The 20,614-nt window shown below is 48.8% G+C and overlaps 2 protein-coding genes across 2 annotated transcripts in view; one reads left to right on the forward strand and one right to left on the reverse strand.

Moving 5' to 3' along the window:
- Positions 1–3,107: 3,107 nt before the first annotated feature.
- On the reverse strand, positions 3,108–7,773 carry LOC149339839 (G protein-coupled receptor moody-like). The gene is made up of 4 exons (XM_089550586.1): positions 7,443–7,773; positions 5,888–6,172; positions 3,963–4,086; positions 3,108–3,335 (listed from the first exon to the last, which is right to left on the reverse strand). The coding sequence occupies exons 1-4, from the start codon at positions 7,754–7,756 to the stop codon at positions 3,108–3,110; spliced, it is 951 nt and encodes a 316-aa protein (XP_089406712.1). The 5' UTR covers positions 7,757–7,773.
- Positions 7,774–12,244: 4,471 nt separating this feature from the next.
- The window catches only part of LOC149339840 (disintegrin and metalloproteinase domain-containing protein 10-like), a 32,124-nt gene continuing 23,754 nt past the window's right edge, over positions 12,245–20,614 (forward strand). Inside the window, exons 1-4 of the mRNA XM_089551005.1 lie at positions 12,245–12,254; positions 12,844–12,994; positions 16,587–16,705; positions 18,238–18,494. Coding sequence (XP_089407131.1) covers positions 12,245–12,254; positions 12,844–12,994; positions 16,587–16,705; positions 18,238–18,494 — 537 coding nt within the window. The remainder of the gene's footprint in view (positions 12,255–12,843; positions 12,995–16,586; positions 16,706–18,237; positions 18,495–20,614) is intronic.

Consider the following 20,614-nt stretch of genomic DNA (forward strand, 5'->3'; position numbering starts at 1 on the left):
CCCTCCATTTGTTCTGAAAAGAGTCCTAATTTCACGGCCAAGTGCAGCACAATTTACAGCATTCTTTAGCCATTATTTATTTATTTATTTATTTATTTATTTATTTATTTATTTATTTATTTATTTATTTATTTATTTATTTACATAAAATATTTGTGCGGCACTTCCCCGTGAAATTAGGGTCCTCTTCAGAACAAATGAAGGGCAGGCATTTTTGACCGGCATATGCACTCAGTGGAACCGGCATAATATAGTACCAAAACGGACAGAACCACAAGGTTCTCTCCTTTGACCCGTTTTTTTTCCTTATTTATTTAAATGACCCGTCCTTGGATTCCTATGTACAGTATCGGTTCTTCGCCGATGACTGCAAGGTGTACCAGAACATCGAATCTGTGCATGACATTCGTAACAAAACTGTGATGCAACCGTTTTTTGTACAGCGTTCCGAGTGGTGTCATGCGATTTCTGTTTCTTATAGCTTTCATCGTGTGCTACTCAAGTTGGAGGCTAGCTTGTGACAGGGGTTCGAACCGACGACATATCCACCTTCAACTGCATGCCTTCCCAGACTTTCGTATCAAAATTCTGATGCAACCGTTCTTCGTACAGCGTTCCGGGTGGGGTCATACACGTGGGCGTATGTGTGAGTGGTGTGTTTGTGGGTGGGTGTCAATGCAGCCAGGGACAGTAATGCTATCTCATTTCTACACGTGAATAGTTCTAAGTTTCTGTGCAAATTTTTTTTTAAAAAGGGTGATTGGGAGAGTGCTCCTCGTGGTGGGGTCCTCAGTCCAGGGCTCCTTCTGCTGTCCTGCGGGCCCGCACCGGACATGCGTCGAGAACCGGCAACCCTCCACGAGGTTGTTGTTGTTGTTGTTGTCCTCTAGATAATGGCGCGTACCCACTGCGGGGGAGGTTACTGGCGTGTTTAGCTGCCAGCCTTCTTCTTCGTCTTCTCCTCCTCAGTAAACTGCCAACCTTTCACGCTGTCGTCATCTTCGTCAACTTTCACCTGCTTCCAAACACAATGCGCAAAAAAGGTAGGGCGCCTCGACGAAGCGTTCCTTCGGAGGGAACGCTCCTGACGCTCCTGACCCTAAAAAGAAAGGCGCCATGCAGCGCCACCTGACGGCGCGGAACGGAACGAAACAACAAGAAACACTTTAGCTACCAAGTGCACGCGACCGCGTTCTGGCGCATTAGTTATCGCGCCCATAGCGTTTCTTGTTCCGCGCAACCGAAGAGCTTGTATCCATGGCCGATTTTCATTCGGATCCTCAGTTCTGATTAGACAGCGATGGATATAGCCGCTCCGGATCGCCGATTCGAATACTCACAGCGTTGTATGAGACATGCAGGTTGTAAGTACCCACTTTAGCGACCACTAAGCTGTAGTTGCGCGCTGTGAAGAGCAATTCAGACACAAACCAAGTTCTAAAATGTCCGTTACCTTTTGTGCTCCTCATCTTTGCGCGCTGTGAAAAGCAATTAAGACACAAACCAAGTTCTTAAATGTCCGTTATCTTTGGTGTACGCAGTTTTCGCAGCATAGCGCATCTGTCTTTACTGTAGATACTCCGCGATATGCAAGAAAGAAAGCAATTAAAGGAGCAGCACAACGCTGCCGAAACCGGATCTCGCCAGGAATTTCAGCGCTAAACAGCGAAGCTTAGCACTGCCCGTCATTTTTATGACCGGTCCTAGTAATCAGTGTGTGGTCGGCTTCGAGTAGTCCGTCGTGAACACTGAAGTTTGCACGATGTGTGGTGGTGTGACCAGGTGGTCTTGACAGTAGATGCACTCATGAGGACGGAGACGGTGCAGCTGCCGCTTCTGCACCGTGGGTCAGGCCGAAAGTCTGCGAGCTCTGTGTTCATTGCTTTTGATTTTTGAAGTGCTGGTTTAGCTTCGGTGACTCGATATATACAATCCTTTCTAAATTACGATAGCATAGAAGACTTAGTCCAGCAAAGCTTCTAGGAAGAGGCGCGTGTAGTCATGTAATATATTAAATACCGGCTAATGAAGCAGTGATGCCATATGCCTCTGCAGAGGATTCTCATGACCAGAATGCGACAGTCGCCGTAAATATCAAAGCACGTATCCTACGTTCCTGTGTTATAGCAACAATTAAAGTCCCGCTTTTACGGGACACATTAGACTTGACGAGATTCCTCTGTCAATTTTGAAGCTTCACGCTTCGAAGAATGCTTAACAATACACGTTAGCATGCATACGGTGGGAGTTATTAGCAGCTGCTTACAAATTTCCCTGCTTTTCTCACGAATTAAAAAAAAAATACTGTACGATCAGGAGTCTGACGCGACAATTCTGCGAAAGTAGACGGTTTTACACCGGCCCTTGCTCTGAGCCGAAGCCTCACGAATGCTGGCCGAGCTGGGTGGGTGGGCAGTACAGTGTGGTGCTCCTGGAGGGCCTCCGTTGTTCCGCTGCTTCTATTGGGCGAAGACCGTGTGACCGGTTGAGGTTGGTGGGCGTTGCTTCTTGGGCGGCGAGCGAGCGAGATTCAGTATCGCTGCTTTCGCACTAAGACCGGAATCTGCAGTAAGGAATACGGGCTCTTTGATGACCCCGCAGCGTTTGAAACGTGCAGTTCTTAAATTACGACCGACGACAGCCTGTTTCAGAGGCATAGCTGAAAAGTCACCTCATGTAAATCTCCTGAAATAGCTAAAGCCTCTTGAAAACAGCAGTCAAGATCGCTACCCCGTCACACTTGGCACAAAGCAATGAGTATAATGTAGAGTCGCGTGTATGGAAGCCGCTTAAGTTCATAAATGTAACCTCCATCGCGACCGAGGTTAACTGTGAAGCAAAATAAAACTCGAGTATTCCTTACCGTCCAGATAACCCCTGCTCCTATATACAACGCATTGCTCCGCCCTTTCAATAGAAAACATAATCTGTAGCCTGTCATGCTACCAGTACCACTCGCGCAATGTTGTCCTTGCGCTGTGCTTGCCTTGCTGTGTTCAGCTGCTTACGGCCGTTTCTCATTTACACCCCCCGAAAGTATTTTTGTTTTCATACAAAGTATTTGCGCACACTGTATTCATCTTTGAGTATAATCGCCAAGAAAACAGTCACAGGCTGGTCTGCTGAGAGTCCCGCGGCTTGCCGTCAGCCTGCTCCGCTTGGAAAGGTTTGGGCGAACAGCACAGTGCAGCTACGGACCCTAGCAGCTGCGCGTACGCTCGACGGTACTGGCGATTAGTGACGCCGTAGATGACAGGGTTGATGCAGGCGCTGAGGTAGAGGAGCAGCTGGCTGCCCAGGTGCGCAGAGGGGTGCCGCACCTCGGCGTCCACCACCTGCAACGTGCGCGTCGCTATGACACTACTCAGGGTGGATGCCGCGATCAATATGGGCACCTGCAGCTCCCCTGCGATTGCAGTTTCGATGACAGGCGTCGTGAAGCGCATGGGGCTGTAGTACAAGAGCTTCCTTACATGCATCGGCTCTCGTTAAGGAGGGGATCCAAGTGCAAGTTTCAAGCGGAGGAAAGGCGAGAAAATTTGCTCGGGAAACGTTCATAGGGTCCCCGCCTCGAGGGCGTAGGAAATTCAATAAATCCGCAGGGGAAACAAGAAACCCTTTACCACGCCAAACGTTGCCCATAAGGAGACCGCAACTACTTCGAAGCGTTCTTCACTACCTCTTCACAGGCCCCAGAAGAAGCAGGAAAATGAATGCACCATCCTCCAGTCGCTTTCCCAGTAAATGTCTTCCCTGCAGGCACTTTACAACAGAACGAAAGCTCTACGGAATCTGTTCTTAGAGCCTTAATCTCCAGAGCATATGGCTTAATTTAGTTCCTGGCTTCTCTTTAAATATCACTGGTCTAGGTTAGCTTCACTTTAACGCAGACTATTACTGCTTTCGTTATCCGCTGCCATCTCAACAAACCGGTCTCCGGTCAAAAGGCCTAACAGTCTCACCTTTACTATAGTGATGGGTAGGTAGCAGGCTAGGAAGGACAGGAAAATGACAAGAACCATGCGTGTGATCCGCCACTCGTCCCGCCGTCGGCTGGCGGCTTCACCATGGGCCTCCAGCTGAAGCCTGTGAAAGCAGCGTGAGTGGTTGCGCATTAAAGGTGCAACATTTGAGCGCTCACCGCGTTGCAGGGGCACCAGAGAACTAAGGACGTGTGCACTGCATGTAGCATTATTCCTCGAGCAGTGTACAGGACATTCACATTGAGATCCTTCGATCCCGGCCGCGGCGGCTGAATTTCGATGAAGGCGAAATTCTAGAGGCCCGTGTGCTGTGCGATGTGAGTGCACGTTAAAGAACCCCAGGTGGTCGAAATTTCCGGAGCCCTTCACTACGGCGTCTCTCATAGCCTGAGTTGCTTTGGGACGTTAAACCCCAATAAACGAACCAAACCAACATTGAGATCCTGCCCGAGAAACTGTTGCCTCTTTCGGCAGAGCAATCTGTCGCTGGCAATCAAACCGAGACCTTCAGTAATCACGACGTATTCCGTGGTTCATCGTCATAAATAACACTAGAGCTGCGATGTTCTGACGCTTTGATAACGCGCTGCGCTCCATCAACCAGGTCAAAGCGTAATGCGAGCCGGTGGCTCACGTCTCTGACACTTTTTGACTCGCTGCGGTGACTCACAGCTCTCCGCTTCTAAACCCGAGGTCTGGAGATATGCAGCGACCGCACTGCAATGCAAGCGAAATGCAAATGGGCCCACAAGCTGCACGATCCCTCCGCGGAGTCAAGGACACCAGGTGGTCGAACTTGATCGGTCCCTCCTACCCACGTAAAGCTTCGGCAAGTTGCACCACCCTCACTCCTTTCAGTCAATGCAATTCGTCAGTATGGCTATACCTTGCCAAAGGTAAAAAAAAAAATAAGCTGCGCTTTGCAGCAGCTAAGCGATGCGCCACTGCCCTGCGATGGCAGGTGCTGCCACTGGTGGGGCTTGTGAGATGCAATTTGAGACCCACTTGTGAGACCCAATCCGGGGCGCAGGTTGAGATGACGCCACAAGGTGACGTGACCAAGGCAGCCCTGCCTTTTCTGCTTCTCTGGGAAATTTTTCGTGGATTTTTCGCTCACAGTGAACAACGCCGCCGGCTTGTCTCGACATAGGCTGCTAACGCTCTCGCGTTAGAAATTACTGGCAAAAATGCAAACCAGTTTAAAGTTCTTGCGCACAAAATCTTCGCTGGGTTTCTGCAATCATTCCCAAGGTCATTGTCATTGCAACGTTGCAGCAAAGTTTCTTAGCAACGCACGCTTGAGGTGAGATTCATTCGAACATTTCCAGTACTATAAACGTACAGTCGCGAGCAAAAAATATTAGCACAGATCACTGGCGATCAGAATTCGTATATCTCACCACGCGGCGCTGCGGTACGCGGACCTGTCTAACGGGCCGTTTCCATGTTTTGCGGCATAGGGGGGGGGGGGGGGGGGGGACGGCAGGAAATAAGCTTTATCAAGCGTGCACCGCCCGAGCGTTGAAGGGCCGATCCTACGTGACTGTGCATGCGGCATTTATTTTGGCTCGGTTATCAAGCAAAGATGGCTTCTTTTTATTACTGTTTTTTTTTTGTCCGCGATGGTTTGTCAAAAGGAGCTCGCTGGAACAATAGATGATAGCGCTGCTTTTAGCCAGTAATTTTGCTGGTCCGTGGCAGTCCACTGAACCCCCCTAATACTGTGGAATGGGAACAGCCCGGTACTCTCGTTATCAGCCTCTTCGCCACCCGTAGCGCCACGCGTTGTCATTCCGGCGCTGTGGTGTTCCGTCATGTGTGCTAATCTTTTTTACCCGCGACTGTACAATCAGTGTCTTGGGGCCATTAGAACCTGTGTTCTAAGCTGGCCGGAAGCAGCTGACCTAGCCTTTCGTGCGTGTCTGAAGATGGCGGCGTAGCAGTAGACGATCGCCAGGCAGGGCACCAGGAAGGCGGCCACGAAGAGAAACGCCTTGGGCGACCTGCCGCCCGATGCGACGACCGAGCATCCGGGGCTGCGAGAATCCGGCCCGAAGCGGCCCCAAGTCCCGGCTAGCGTCGGAGCCAGCAGCAGGCACGGTGCCAGCCACGTGGCGGCCACCATCCACCAGATTCCGGCTCGTCCGTACAGTCGGCTGTACAGCGAAGGCCGGACCACAAGAACGTACCTGATCCGCGTAAAGGGTATACAGCAAGAAAGTTCTTACACGACTCCTTACACGGCTTGGATGCACACCTCCTGGGTCGTACATTTTTTGACAAAGCTTGTAGGCATTCAGTGTTATGCTGAATCTATCCGGGTGAACGACGAGGACTAGGAATGAGACAGGACAGGCGCTGTACTCTCATATTAAATTTACTGCTTATGGGAAATCATGTGTCCTAAATGCGGGGATTTGCGGCAGCAGGCTAGGTCTGGACAGCGAAGTGCCCAAAAACAAGTCGTGTTATCTTATTTACATAGGTCGCTGCGTAATTTAGAAGAAATGGCTAGAAGGTATGAAGTTTTATAGAACCTCTAACATTGGGAAGAGTAAAACTACGGATGGTGTTTCAAAAAGAGACACATGTATAGTGAAACATAAGAATGTGCGCGTACCTCGAAAAGTGAATGGGGTTTATCGAATGCCGTTATTTGCGGAAGGGCGTATGTGGCCCAAACTAGCAGGTGAGTTAATGCACGATTATGAGAGCTTGTGAGGCCTTTAGAAAATGGTAGGGGATTCAACCTGATTGAATATTGCAAGGGGTGCGAAGTTTGTTACCCATATCTTTCGGCTTGAGACCTTTAGCTGTTCTTTCATTGCAGATTAGCCGGGAAAACATGGTGGCAAGACTTATGTTTCGACTAGATCACGAGTGTGTCAGCGATCCGTCCATCGCGTTAACTTGCAGCGAAATGCAGAGCTTTCTAAATCAGGGATTTTTCAGGGGTGTTCATGACTTGTGATTTTCTGTAAGCATTTCGGTATTGTTTGTTCCGACGATGCTTGGCTTGGGTGTATAATCTGTTTGCTCCAATAAACTTCAGTTGCGAGCCTAGCGCTTTTCTTGCCTCTTTTCTCGTCCTTCCCGATCGTAAATTCATTATGAACTTGCCAAAATTTCCATTCTTTCACTCCGGGTTGTGCACCACGTATAATGTCAGAAGGAGCCGAAAGTAATGAGCAAAAAGGGGAAAAAAAGGCACATGTAGAGGCGCCTGCAACCATAATGTTTGTAGCGGTCAGCTGCGCCCGATAACAACTTGGCTGCGTCGCCCCGGCATAGCCAAGCCTCTGGTGCGTGGCTTGGTCGCCTACGGCGTCGATTTCTATTCGGTGGCGTCTAGCCTGTTCTATCCTCAGCTGCCGTTGCACCATTAGCACTTTGCTACGCGGCCCACTGCCATCCCCGAGAAACGTGGTCGCCACCGCATTGGCTCCCTGCGATCCCCACCTGTTGACGGCGATGGCAGTGATGGAGAGCAGCGAGACTCCGACGTTGAGGTAGCGGCCGGCGGCCACGAGACGGCACAGCAGCGGCCCGTGGGCCCAGGCCCCCCGGAGCAAGCCGGAGGCGGCGAAGGGCAGGTTGAGCGAGCAGAAGCACAGGTCGGCCACCGACAGGCTCAGTATGAACACGGACGACGCGTTGCCACTGTGCTCCCGGCGCATGCGCAGTAGCAGCGCGGCTATTGTGAGCGTGTTGCCCGCAGTGCCTGCGACGGCGACGGCGATGACGAAAGCACCGCCCGCGCAGGACGCTTCCATGATTTCTTGAGGTGTACCAGGAAAGACGTCGAATCCTCTACTGCTGAGAAGTGTTCGCTACGGCAAGATGAAGAGACAGGCAAAACATGGCGTCAGATAAATGGACATTCATCGCGTGGGTCACAAGAATTGCAGTGCTCACTTCGCTGATGTGAACTTTGCATCTTCACCAACAAATTATATGCGTAACTATTAAAGAAAATGAATTTCAGATTTAGGCTTCCTGTGTAGCCGGACAGGTGCCTGAGGCTTGACATGAGGGCGAATGTAGTCAAACAGGGTGCAACCGTACGCAACAATTCATAGCCTAGGAAGATCGGCCCTAATGATATATGAAAAGAAAAAGCCCTTCGTGAGCTTAAATGTTAAACAATCCAAAAGGTTCTTATTTTATGGCGCATTGCGGTCATTTCCCAGTTGTCAAAGTTAATATGTCGTCGTGTCCGACACAAGGAAGAAGAAAAGAAATGCAAAAGAATTCTTCCACAACGGTGAGTGGGAAAGGAACAAAGAGAGCATGTCCTAGTCGTTGCTATATTTTAGCAACGTCCTTTTTCATGCTGCGAGCTTTTTTCTTTTAGCCAGGAAAGAACTACCTATCATGAGGCCTCTGTTGCAATAATAGCTAAAGAGGCTGTAAGAATTTTCTGTATATTCTAACATCTAAGCGACTTGTTCACAAGAAACGATGGCGAATGACAACGCGCAATAATAAGGCCCCGTCAAGATTTTTGTGCTCATTACTTTTAGCCACAGCACTGCAGCTAATTCCGAGACGTTAGTTTTAAGTTCTATGTACTCACTGCTGCGTGCAGTTCCGGGTCAAGTGCAAAGTTGCGTAGTACGTGGAGTGCCTCTTGGAGTCCACACAGCCGGCTTGAGCACCGTGTCAAGGAGGAACCCTTCCGTCTATCCCTTCACTGTAGGCGATCATTGTCCGCTTCGTGACAAGCATCGGTAGACTGCAAAATAAAGCGGAAGTCAAACGCTTAACAGCGTTGGCTTGAGCACAACTCGGCGCAACGCGTGCACGAGGGTTGCTGTCGGAACAGTGTGAACAAGAAGGTGAAGCACCTTTTTCACACGCGCCCTCCTTCGACGACATATAACGGGCCCTTTCAGCGAACATTCATGTCAACTCTTCATGCGCCGTCTGTTCGCATTGTGAAGTCTAGGCTGCCGCGCGGGCACACTGCTCCCGTGTGTCTGTCTTGAGCCGTCTCCCGGGTGCGACGAGTGTCTCTTGAAAGTTGGCCAGGCTGAGCGGTGAGAAACAGACTTGGTCGTTTCATACGGAAGCAGCTACGTCCGGGCTGGTCGCCTCCCGATTTCGGACGAATGTTATGAAAGCCTCGGCAGTGAACGGCTCGTGCCCCGCTGACTGTTCCGTCCATTGAGCCCACATCCGCGCGCCCCGGACAGGGACGATGGAGAGGAGGAGCTGCCTGGGAAATCTCCGCGCAGGAAGTTCGCTCGTTGGTCGTGGAGCTACGGCGCGCAAGTGGCCGGCCATTGGCGGCCCGTGACGCAGAACCACCGAAAACTACAAGTGCATGCTGTTCCCCTTTCCTACGCAGAACACAGGCCAAGTACGATGCTTCGCTAACGTTAAAAAGTTGCACCAACAGCAATTTTTTACCTTAACTGGGGAAGGAGTCGCGGAAGGGTGTATGTGGGGAAGCCATTTTCGTCTTCGAACCTTACGGTTCCGCCTGCAAGCATGTCTTACAGCCAAGATTTGTTTTTCCATAGTGCATCGGTTTATACGCCTTTTTAAATTCTGGAATTTGAATACTAATACTACTGTCATATACTAATACTAATATATAATACTAATATACTAATATATTATACTAATACTGTAATATTCTATATCTCGGTGTTCCGAGCTGAGAATAACATTTTACTCTCACTGAGCCATTGAGTTACTCTTTTCATCCAACACAACGCACCTGTAACGGTGGCTCAGTGGTTAAGGCGCTCGTCTACCGAGCTGGAGTACCCGGGTTCCAACCCGACCATGGAGGCCGCGTTTCGATGGTGGCGAAACGCAAGAAGCGCCCGTGTGCTGTGCGATGTCAGTGCACGTTAAAGATCCCCAGGTGGTCGAGTGAGTGAGTGAAAAACCTTTAATGTCCAACAGAATGAGACTACCTCATCCAGACCTCCCCTGTCCTATACCCTCAGTTGAGGGAGGAGGATCAGGAGAGATCCAGCCGCATGGGGTAGTCGCGTCAGATGCTAGCCAGGATCTCTTGAATCCCGGCGGCCTCTTCAGCCAGTCGGACGGCGGTGAGCTGGAGCTCAGGGTCCGAGCTCCGGAGCAAAGTCTCCCAGGCGTCTCTACTATTAATGTTGTTTGCCCTGCCTGGGGATTGGCTACACTCCCATATTATGTGGTCGAGGGACCCTCTCGCTCCTCACTTCTTGCATTTATCGTCCTCTATTTCTGGAATGATATGTTTCCTTAGAATTGAATGTGGGTAGACATCTGTTTGTAGACGCCTCCACGCCACCGCCTGTTGATTGTTGAGTGTTATGCTAGGCGGGGGAAAGTACCTGCGATGTTGTCTGTAATATTCTGTAACTTCCTGACAGGAGATTAGTCGCCCTTCTCTCCCGTGATCAGCGAGCGGTGGCCCGTCTTGTGCAGCTCGCTTGTAGAGATCTCGAGCCACCTCGTGGGCCGCCTTGTTGCCACGGACATATTCGTGCGCGGGGGTCCAGATTATATTGATTTTTCTATTCAATGTCGCTTGTCTTAAAATTTTGGCAGCGAGGGGAGAGACTCTCCCTTTACTAAAATTTTGGACTGCAGCTTCCCTGTCGCTTATGACGTATTTAGCTTTGGAACCGACGCAAGCTAGTGCTATTGCGATCTACCGGAGGCCTCCACCAAGGCCCATCTTTCTTCTTTCACTCCCACCTTCTTCCCTTCCCTTACGGAGCGGTTCAGGTGTCCACCGAGGTATGTGAGACAGATACTGCGCCATTTCCTTCCCTCAAAAACCAATTTTACTGAAAGACCCAAACGTAAGCACCACGAGTTCAAGCCGGCATAGTGATTCCGCTATAGTCTTCTCCCTCTGGTGAGGGAGCTGGACTGTAGAAAACCGGTTCCACCGTGCTAGGGCAAGGTGCACACAACAGTCCAGCGAGGACTTGGTAGAGCGAGGAAACGAAGGGAAGGAGAACGGCGTCCTTAGTCCTGCAGTGGGCGTCTGATAATTAGTATGAACCCCTGGGACCTCAGTGCGCTCGAATAATTGCCGCTACAGTACGTAAGGAGCAATGCACATTATGACGTGCACATTATGTAAATCTGTTTGCCTTGTAGTGAAGGCCTATTTCATGTTTTCTTTATTTGTTTGTGTTCACCTTATCTCGGCCATGTTACCCGATGCAGCGCGAGCCCTTAACCGCTACATCCGACACTACGAGCCACTGTCGTACGAGCCTGTAACACTTCATCGTGGTCGAGCAGGAGGAGGACGCTGGAAGCGTTCAGTTGATACCCATAGAAACATCGTCCAGGTGACCTTCAAGGCACTGAACAGGCACGTGATGGGAAAAGCACCCATGTGCTATTGTACCACCAAGGCCCATCTTTCTTCTTTCACTCCCACGTTCTTCCCTTCCCTTACGGAGCGGTTCAGGTGTCCACCGAGGTATGTGAGACAGGTACTGCGCCATTTCCTTCCCTCAAAAACCAATTTTACTGAAATACCCAATCGTAAACACCACAAGTTCAAGCCGGCATAGTGATACCGCTATAGTCTTCTCCCTCTGGTGAGGGAGCTGGACTGTAGAAAACCGGTTCCACCGTGCTAGGGCAAGGTGCATACAACAGTCCAGAGAGGACTTGGTGGAACGAGGAAACGAAGGGAAGGAGAACGACGTCCTTAGTCCTGCAGTGGGCGTCTGATAATTAGTATGAACCCCTGGGACCTCAGTGCGCTTGATTTGTCTCGTTTAAATCTTCTTCCGTATATTCACAAATGTCTTTGTAATCTTACACACTACTCCCTACATGGATTAGCGCTATGTTTAGCTTCAGGACTATGGCTTCCTGGCGTGAAACTCGCCAAAACAAATCTGCTACCCTGCTCAGCATGCGTGAGTACATTACTCGAGAGGACTGCTTCTTCTAAAGCGTGTGTGTTGCGCACAAAATATCACCAGCGACCAGTTTCAGCGCCAGTCAACCTTTCTGCTCGAATGGCGAGATATTGTTCTTGTGTATGTGTGTGTCCCTCGTCCACCACAAGTTAACAAATTAATAACTGTACCGTGGTAGTTTCTTTTGGCCTCTTGTGTATGTTTCCTCGTCATGCATGCATTCCTAAACTTCTCCAAGTACTGCGAAAACCTCTTCTTCTCGAACGTGCAGCTTTTTCTCGGACGAAGAAGAAGACGAAGAAGAGCGTGATGCTGGGGCAGCATTCGATGCGAATTGTACTTTTCGCATTTCTCTACATTGCCGACAGCATGTGTTCAGGTAAGCGCCTTACAGTGATATTTAATTTCTCTTCACAAACCTGTCGGCCGGTTGAAGAATCTCAAGAAAATCCGGCACGGCGGTCGGTGCATTAGAGGGAGGCCTTCACGAGCATGCCTACAAGAGACGCAATTTCATGTTGCTGGACATTCTGGTTCGGTACCGACAGACATAAGATATTTTAGACCTTCTTTCGTTTATCCTTTGCAGAAACTAATTTTCCTTCATCTGTATCTTTCGTAGATTAATGACAAACTAGGTGCGTCTTTTGGAGTCCGCACGGTCTCTGCTTTCGAACACGTTCTTGAGAAAAGTCAAAATTTTTTCCCTCACTGAGCCATTAATCGCTGTACATTCCCGGTGGCGTGAATTACTCCCTGCATCCACTCGAGTGGAAACGTCAGGAGTTTGGCATTGCCTCTTCGTCAATAAAACAGCGGCTCGAATATTTGCTGCTACAATATGTAAGGAGCAATGCACATTATGGCGTGCACATTATGTACATCGGCTTGCCTTGTAGTGAAGGCTTTTCTCATGTTTTCTTTATTTGTTTGTGTTCACCTTACCTCGGCCATTTTACCCGACGCAGCGCGAGCCCTTAACCGCTACATCCGACACTACGAGCCACTGTCGTACGAGCCTGTAACACTTCATCGTGGTGGAGCAGGAGGAGGACGCTGGAAGCGTTCAGTTGATACCCATAGGAACATCGTCCAGGTGACCTTCAAGGCGTTGAACAGGCACGTGATGGGAAAAGCACCCATGTACTATTGTACCTATGTGTATACACTATGAAGTTGGGAGTGATGTGAGCCATTTCGTTTTAGCGTGCCCGCGTTTTTGTGCCGAGCATGAGACACTGCTGGAAAACCTGAATGGACTGAGCGTTCCCATGGACGACGTCTCACGCCCCCTAACGGAGTTGCGATTAGTGTCTCGATCACTTTTGAAGTTTTTAGAGTACACTGGTCTTATGGAACAGTGGTAGAGACGACTTAAATCAGTGACTCGGTCAGAGCAATTTCCGACAGACCACTTCAAGGCCTGTGCGTTTATATCACTGAACTTGCTTATCAATTTAACCCTCACTTGTTTTTTACCGTTTCGAAGAGTCCCGAGCTGCGAGCAGAGAGCTGCGATTGGGCAGTCTAAGCCGTGTTAGCAATCGCTATCCCTGTAACAATACTAACTCAATCTTAAGCTCCGTCACATTTCATTGACCCCTTTTGCAGCAGAGACCGAACAAGGAGGCATTCGAAATAAAACGAAGGTCAAGGTTCCTGGCAAAACATTACAGAATGAATGATTTAGTCCAAGCTGTCTCAACCACCGAGGTCAGAGTGAACAATACACATTAATTCGAGAAGGAAATAGTGTGCGCCTTAAACCGCAGTTCGCCATCGCAAAGTGGTCAGCTATATTCCTTAAGGTTAATGTGTACGACTTGCCAGGGTAGTTCCGAGTTTTCTGTGCGTCTCGAAGACTGGTTGCCGCCTTTTGCTGAAATTTTATTTCTTGCCATGCAAAGTACCCGTCAATATATTTTTCCGTTAGAGGTAATCTGCTTAGAAGAGCACATCTTAGCCCTCTGTAAACCAAGTTAGGGGCGGAAAAATTATCACAAAATTTTTATTTACTCAAGCGACTCTTAAGGTTTCACTTAAGTGCAGCAGAATAGAGAAGCAGTCATAATACGATGCGAAGATACTTCAGCATTACAGGTTAGTTAAATGCCAAGAAATCAATTCGCGGCCCAGCGGTAGCAAAATATTCAGGGGTTTTCTCCTTTGGAAAATTGTGCTGCTGATAAGAATCACGCGTTTTCCTGGCTGTTATGTTGTGAGGCAGCGAGCGCCGGCTTGCGACCGGCACTGATAGATGGAGCTACCGTAACTTACTTTTACGCTTTGAGCAACAATTTTTATGTTATTTATTTTTTGCAAAGGAACCCTCTTGCATCCCCCTCCCCCCCCCCCCCCCCCCCTGTTTTTTCGGTCAAGGAAGTTCAAGTAAAGAGAGAGCCTTAATTGCGTGCCACACAGCGACAAAAAAGTTCCAACTCGTCTTTTCCTTTCTCGCATTCTCTATAAAGTCGCTTGTCTTGATACCTCTCTTTTACACCTGCCTTGTCGCAGGTCATTTCTTTACGGATGGACGCTGGAATTTTAGGATTAAACGGTCAATGCCTACAAGTAGAAATTGGCCTGCATCTATATGGTACTGAGTTCTCAGCAAAAACGTTAAACTAGGACATATCAATAGACTCAAACGAAAACTTTTGACAGAAGTCTGTCTATTTGGGAAAACTAATTTAGGAGAAAGATTACTCACGCCAACAAAGTACATGTGTCGCCATCACCGGACGCTTTCGCAAGCAAAATGCGGGAGTCGGCGCCGCGTGGATCACGGAGGCTGTGCTGCCCTGCTATTCACTTCAAAATAGTGACAGCCAGTCCATATCGCTAAGGACGTAATCGACTGGCGGGTAGATTCTGAGCACAATTTTCTTGGCGTTAAATGCTTCATTTGCTGGTGGAAACACCTGAGTGCAGAACAGCGTCCCTATAAAGTGTCTACTTTTATTCATATCGCCTCAACAGGCACCAAGAACAGATTATGTGAGCGCGCGCGCGCGCGTGTGTGTGTGTGTGTGTGTGTGTGTGTGTGTGTGTGTGTGTGTGTGTGTGTGTGTGTGTGTGCGTGTGCGTGTGCGTGTGCGTGTGCGTGCGGGCGTGTGTGTGTGTGTGTGTGTGTGTGTGTGTGTGCGTGTGCGTGTGTGTGCGTGTGTGCGTGTGCGTGTGCGTGTGCGTGTGCGTGTGTGTGTGTGTGTGTGTGTGTGTGTGTGTGTGTGTGTGTGTGTGTGTGTGTGTGTGTGTGTGTGTGTGTGTGTGTGTGTGTGTGTGTGTGTGTGTGTGTGTGCGCGGGCGCGGGGGGGGATTGCATTGATAGGGTTAATGACCGCAGGATTAGTAACACGTTTATACAAAACTTATGGACCGTTAGTACCGGTCGCTGAAAAGATACAATGTTTAATGACACGATAGTAACTTAAAAAATGGCCGTTATCTCGGCCCTAAACCAAGCCGGATCACGAATATTCACGATGTGTTCCGGAAGACCATTCCAGTGAATCAGAACCTGCGGCAGGGCAGGTAAATTAAATGCAGTGGTTCTACCAGAAATGCGTTCTACCAGAAAAACGACGGGAGGTGCGGTTTGGTTGTACAGGAGGCAGCGTTGAAGAGTAGGCACTGTGGATTATTTGGCGAAATAGGCAGATTAAGGCGATTAGTCTCCGTGATTGCAATGAAGAGAGAGAGAGAGATCGATGATTTGATGCTTGTTATGCTCGAGTGATGGTTGTAGTTTCTGGACATTAAACGTGCACCACGGTTCTGAACCGATTCAAGAGAATTAATTTTATAAGACTGATGAGGTGACCAGACGGGAGATGCATATTCGAGTTGTAGACGAACAAATGTTTGATAGGCGAGCTTAGACATTTTTTGCTGACCTTGCGAATCTACGGGAAAATACCGCTGTTCACAACACAAGACACTACGAATATTGGTATGTACCTTGTCCACGCACAAATTACGGTTATCAAACTCTCAGGTATGTGTTACCGTCCTTCCTTAATAGAAACACTTTCACTAATCTATCCATTCTTTCCGTTTCATATAACGCTGTCAGAAATATGTTCTTACAAAAGAATGAATAATATCCAACTGTAGAATAAACAAAGTATCCATATGCTTTGATTAAACTATCATTTGCGTGTGTGTAACAGTACAGAGACTATTCTGGTGATCTTTTATGAAGATATTGTACATATTTGTTATTTCATGCATTCTCTTGTTACTGTTTTACTGCTGTCTGTCATCGCCGTGCCAAACCGCTACGGGAGATGAGAGCTTTTTCAAGCCGCGTGTGCGGCTTTTTTTCCTTTCTCCTCAGCCATTGTACATGACTGAAATAAATGAACTGCACTGAACTGAACTGAAGGTAGTGGCAGTAGTTCCATGAAGATTACGTTTTAGATACCCTAATGTGCGCGATGCTTTAGCTGCTACTTTCTGTACATGAGTGGACCAACAGCGGTTACTCGAGAAATATAAGCCCAGGTATTTGTATGAACACGCGTAGGACACTGAAATATTATTCAATAAGTAACTGAAAGAAGAGTTAGTTTTTTTCCGGCTAAATATCATTCCCTTGCATTTTTTCGGGGTTCAGTCACATTTGCCATGATGTGCACCAAGCGGTTATGCGATCAAGGTCTGTTTGCCCAGTTTGTTTGTTACAATGTGGCTTGGCATTCATTTTTGCTAGACTGTTCCGCCTGCGCTTGGTGCGCGACCGCTCCTCGTTCTCCGACGACTTTGTCCTGGTGACCAGCCGCGGTGCGGTCAACGCCAGTCTCGACCACGTATATTCAGGCCATGTTGCAGGTAAGTCCTATGCGCGTCACTAATGACCTAGCACTTAAACGGATCAGTGAACGAAAATTCGACGTCCGGTGCATGTCCAACAAAGGGTGCAGCAGAGAAATAAGTAGCGAACAAATCAGCTAGGCCGCTGCCGCTCTTGCCGCGACGTACCTCCCGCCCTTCACGCTGTGCTTTGGAAATCGTCGTCTTCATTAGCTTTCATACTTTCCATACGCAAGAGCACCTGCAAGCCCAAGTTCAGATGCGTCTCCGGTTTGAAGCGTACGCTTGGTGGAAACTGATCGAGTGTTTGATCCAACTGACGCTCCATTTCAACAAACTGCACAATAGCAAATATGATCTCCAAAGATTTAGAAACGTGGCAAACAGCCTTCCTCCCAGCGTATGAAGCACCAGCTGGCGCAGCTGCGCACACAGAGAGCCACGAATTCCTGGCGCACACTGTGTTTTGCGTGCTTGCGCGAAGAGGGCGCCATGAGCCAACGCGCTGATGAAGTCGAAGCCAACTTACTAGCGACGTCCTCTGCGCATCAAATGCGCAGATCGCCCTGTCCGCCACGTAGCCGTTGTCAGTGAAGTCCCTCCGTCGACAGCGTTGTTGGCAGCTTGCCTTAGGTGGCCTCCCTAGGCATGCCGTCAGAAGGTCACGTGACCTAGATGGTCCCCCTAGGTGGCAGGTGGGCCACCTAGGCCATCTGACCTGGTGACGTCATCATACCTTGCCCACCGGTTGCGAGCAAACTGGTCACCGTGGCATGCAGCAACTCATTTAATTATTGGTCGCGACAGGTTGCGCGGGAAGAGCAACCTGGATCGTACAAACCCGGTGGCAGCAGCTCCCATCGCACGGTAGTGCCGTATCATGAATAACCGCGGCACAAGTGCGCCAGGAGGGGTATGAGGACGCCCAGGGATCTGCGATTGTAAAGTAGAGAATGACGTTCTGCATATATGCGAGTTAACCCATTACCACTATTGCGTCATACCCTTAAGGTGGTCTTAATGCCACCTCCAATGTTTTTATTCATCTATCTACTTACTCATTCACGCCTGTTTTTGTTTTTAGTCGCTTCACTTACGCATTGATTCATGGCGACAATGATCATTCCGTTCCCTGATGGAAGAAGTCTTTTCACTAGTTCATGTGTTCTAGTCTTACATCAGAGCCAGTGAGTATCCGCGGTCGTTTAAGGAACTTGCTGGAAAATGGATTAGTCCAGCGTTCATGCTGTGTTAGGCAGTCTTGTTATTCATTTTATTTCCCTTTATGCAATAGTTGAGATTGAAATGTGAAATGAACGAGACCTTAATGGTCCAAGAGTGCTCGTCAGCAGATTAATTTATGGGGTTTAGGTTGTGAGGTAGGTCTACTTATCATGGTCGCTTCCTTATTCAGGAGAAGGCCTAGTAGTATGAGAGTTGTTTTCCTGCAAGGTACCCGTGTGTACCAGCCTCATTCAGCAACGCATCGATGTGGTCTAGTCTGTTATGCCTTCAAGCAGCGCAGTCCTTTCTGTCCTTTCTGCTGCAAGGCTTCTCCGGCAGCCGCGTGGTGGGCGCCCTGCTCGACGGCGTATTCGTGGGCCGCATTTCGCTCGGCACGGGCTCCGAGATCGAGGAATTCCACGTGGAGCGCGCCAGCCGCTACCTGAGGCCTCCGCGCCGCGGCGTCCACTCGGTCATCTACTCTGCGAGGGACGCGGCGGCGGCGGGCGGCCGCTGCGGCCTACACGGGGCCGCCCAGCAGTTCTTGGACCGCGTGCGGAGAGAGCACCGCACGCTAGCTCAGGTGTGGCGCTGCCGAGCGAGTCGTTAGACTGTGTTGGAAGGCAGCTACGCTGGCTTCAATGGCCAGTTGCCACTCAGGGAGATTTGCCCTTGCGTAGAAGCACTTGTAATTGGGCGTGCCGGTGCATATTCGGTAAGGACGGTCGTCCTGTTCCCTCACCACGTACCTGTTAGCGCTTCGAGCTACTGCATCTTTCCTGAATTGTCCTTGCTTGTCATGTGCTACAGAAAACCACGCCGACGAAAATAGGTTATACATCAATGTGTTACTGTGGGTTTAACTTCCTAACACACGATCAGATTGATAATCGATCTCATAGGCCTTAATGAAAGACTGTGTTTGGGCAAGTTAGGTGCGCTGAGTTCAAGGGCAAAATCTGTCGGTTACCTGACGCCGAACTCTTTGCCGTTCCTCCTACGACTTCTTAGGCGATCCTCGGTGTCTTTTGAATGCGTTAGCAGTCAAGCGTACATTATAGCCGAAGTTCGTTGTATCCGAAGTGGCATACTTAGGCTTGTTAGATACAAGATCAACACACTAAGTTCGCTACATCCGTGGTAATGACACGAAATTTCGTTTTATTGGAGGTGACAATTTGGTTCGTTATATCCAAGGTAACGCACAGAAGTTACCTATATCCGAGGTTACAGACGTTTGTTATATCCGAGGTGGCATACTTTGGTTCGTTATATCCGAGGTGACACACGAATGTTTGTTATATACCAGCTTAACACGCAATTATTCAATTTATCCGAGATTAGCACTCTAAAGCTTGATATATCCGAGGGGGCATACTATCGTTCGTTGTATCCGAGGTAGTCACGCGTCCCTCCTTTCCGCCTCTCTTCTAATGCTAACGCACTAATACATTTCTCGTTCTGTCGGCGACACAGGCTGCCTGTACTCAGTTTTTTCTGCAGCACCTATCTGATGAATGAAAAGTGCTAGGCTTAAAGGCAATTGATATGAGTATCTACCAAGATTTGGCGTTTAGTTGGTGATCGTAGTCAAAAACATTTACAGAAGGGAACACGCTATACGCCATTTTCTTTATTTTTTATTTCTCGTTGTCCACGCTAGTATTATTCAGTCGCACTTTTGCGCAGATGATGTTCGATAAAATGAGATTTTGTAGCTGATTGGTGTGGTCCTTTCTCATCCAGAAACTTAGGAAGCAGCACCGACAGCTCCGCCCGAAACGCTCGGCTTTGGATTCGACTGACGGCAACCTGCGGCACTCGCTCATCGGCGCGACGAAGTCGTTTTCGACGCCTCACACAGCAGGGCCAACTGCAAGAAACCTCAGAGTAAGAGCCCTCCTTGTAAGCTGAAAGCAAATTTTCCCTTTATAGACAAGGCAGTCGGGTTCAGTTTATTTTTTTTTTCAATATTGCATCCTATAATTAAAGACCTGAAAACTAGCCCGATCAAGACAGGCGGCGATATACAGGGCGTGTATTTTTTTCTTAACCTTTTGCAGATTTTTCTTTTTTTTTTTAAGGCGAAAGCCTTTAATGCCTCATCGTTGTCGACAGAAGGTTGTCAGCAGAGGTGTCAGCTTTTCAGTTGGTCGAAATGGTTACAAGGTCAGAGTGCGTGGATTCGAAGTAATGAGGTCATCCACTAATGCTTGACGCCCCCTTTTAGAGCAGACGACAACTAATAAAAAATAGTTGTCTACTCCGACAGAGGGCGTAAGGCGTCCGTGGGTGACCACATTACATACCTCATTACTGCGAACAGAGCCATGGATACAACCGAACTCATCGAAGCAGAGAGAGAGTCGTGCTAAAGAAGCAGTCAAAGTCGGCAAAGTGTGTAGTCAAATAAAGCACTAGTACAGCCCATACAGACTCGCAGTCAATGCCAAACAGTGCGCCAGGAAACGCTTTCGCCTTGCAGCACTTTAGAGAGCCAAAGTGCCCCCTGACTTTTTTTGTGTGTGTGTGGCAGTGTTTTAACGTAGTTAAATCGAGTATACTTGCGAAAGCATATGTTTAGCCTACTTGGCTCATGGTTTTGCTTTACTGGGTAGACTACTATAGTTCGGTAGTAGTATTATTTGATGAAGACGACTATAAAAGCGCGAGTGTGTGTTGCAGTTAATAGCACAGTGCTCT

This window comes from Amblyomma mixtum, chromosome 6, assembly GCF_055824585.1.
Source record: "Amblyomma mixtum isolate Tamu chromosome 6, ASM5582458v1, whole genome shotgun sequence".
In the NCBI taxonomy this organism is placed as follows: Eukaryota; Metazoa; Arthropoda; class Arachnida; order Ixodida; family Ixodidae; genus Amblyomma; species Amblyomma mixtum.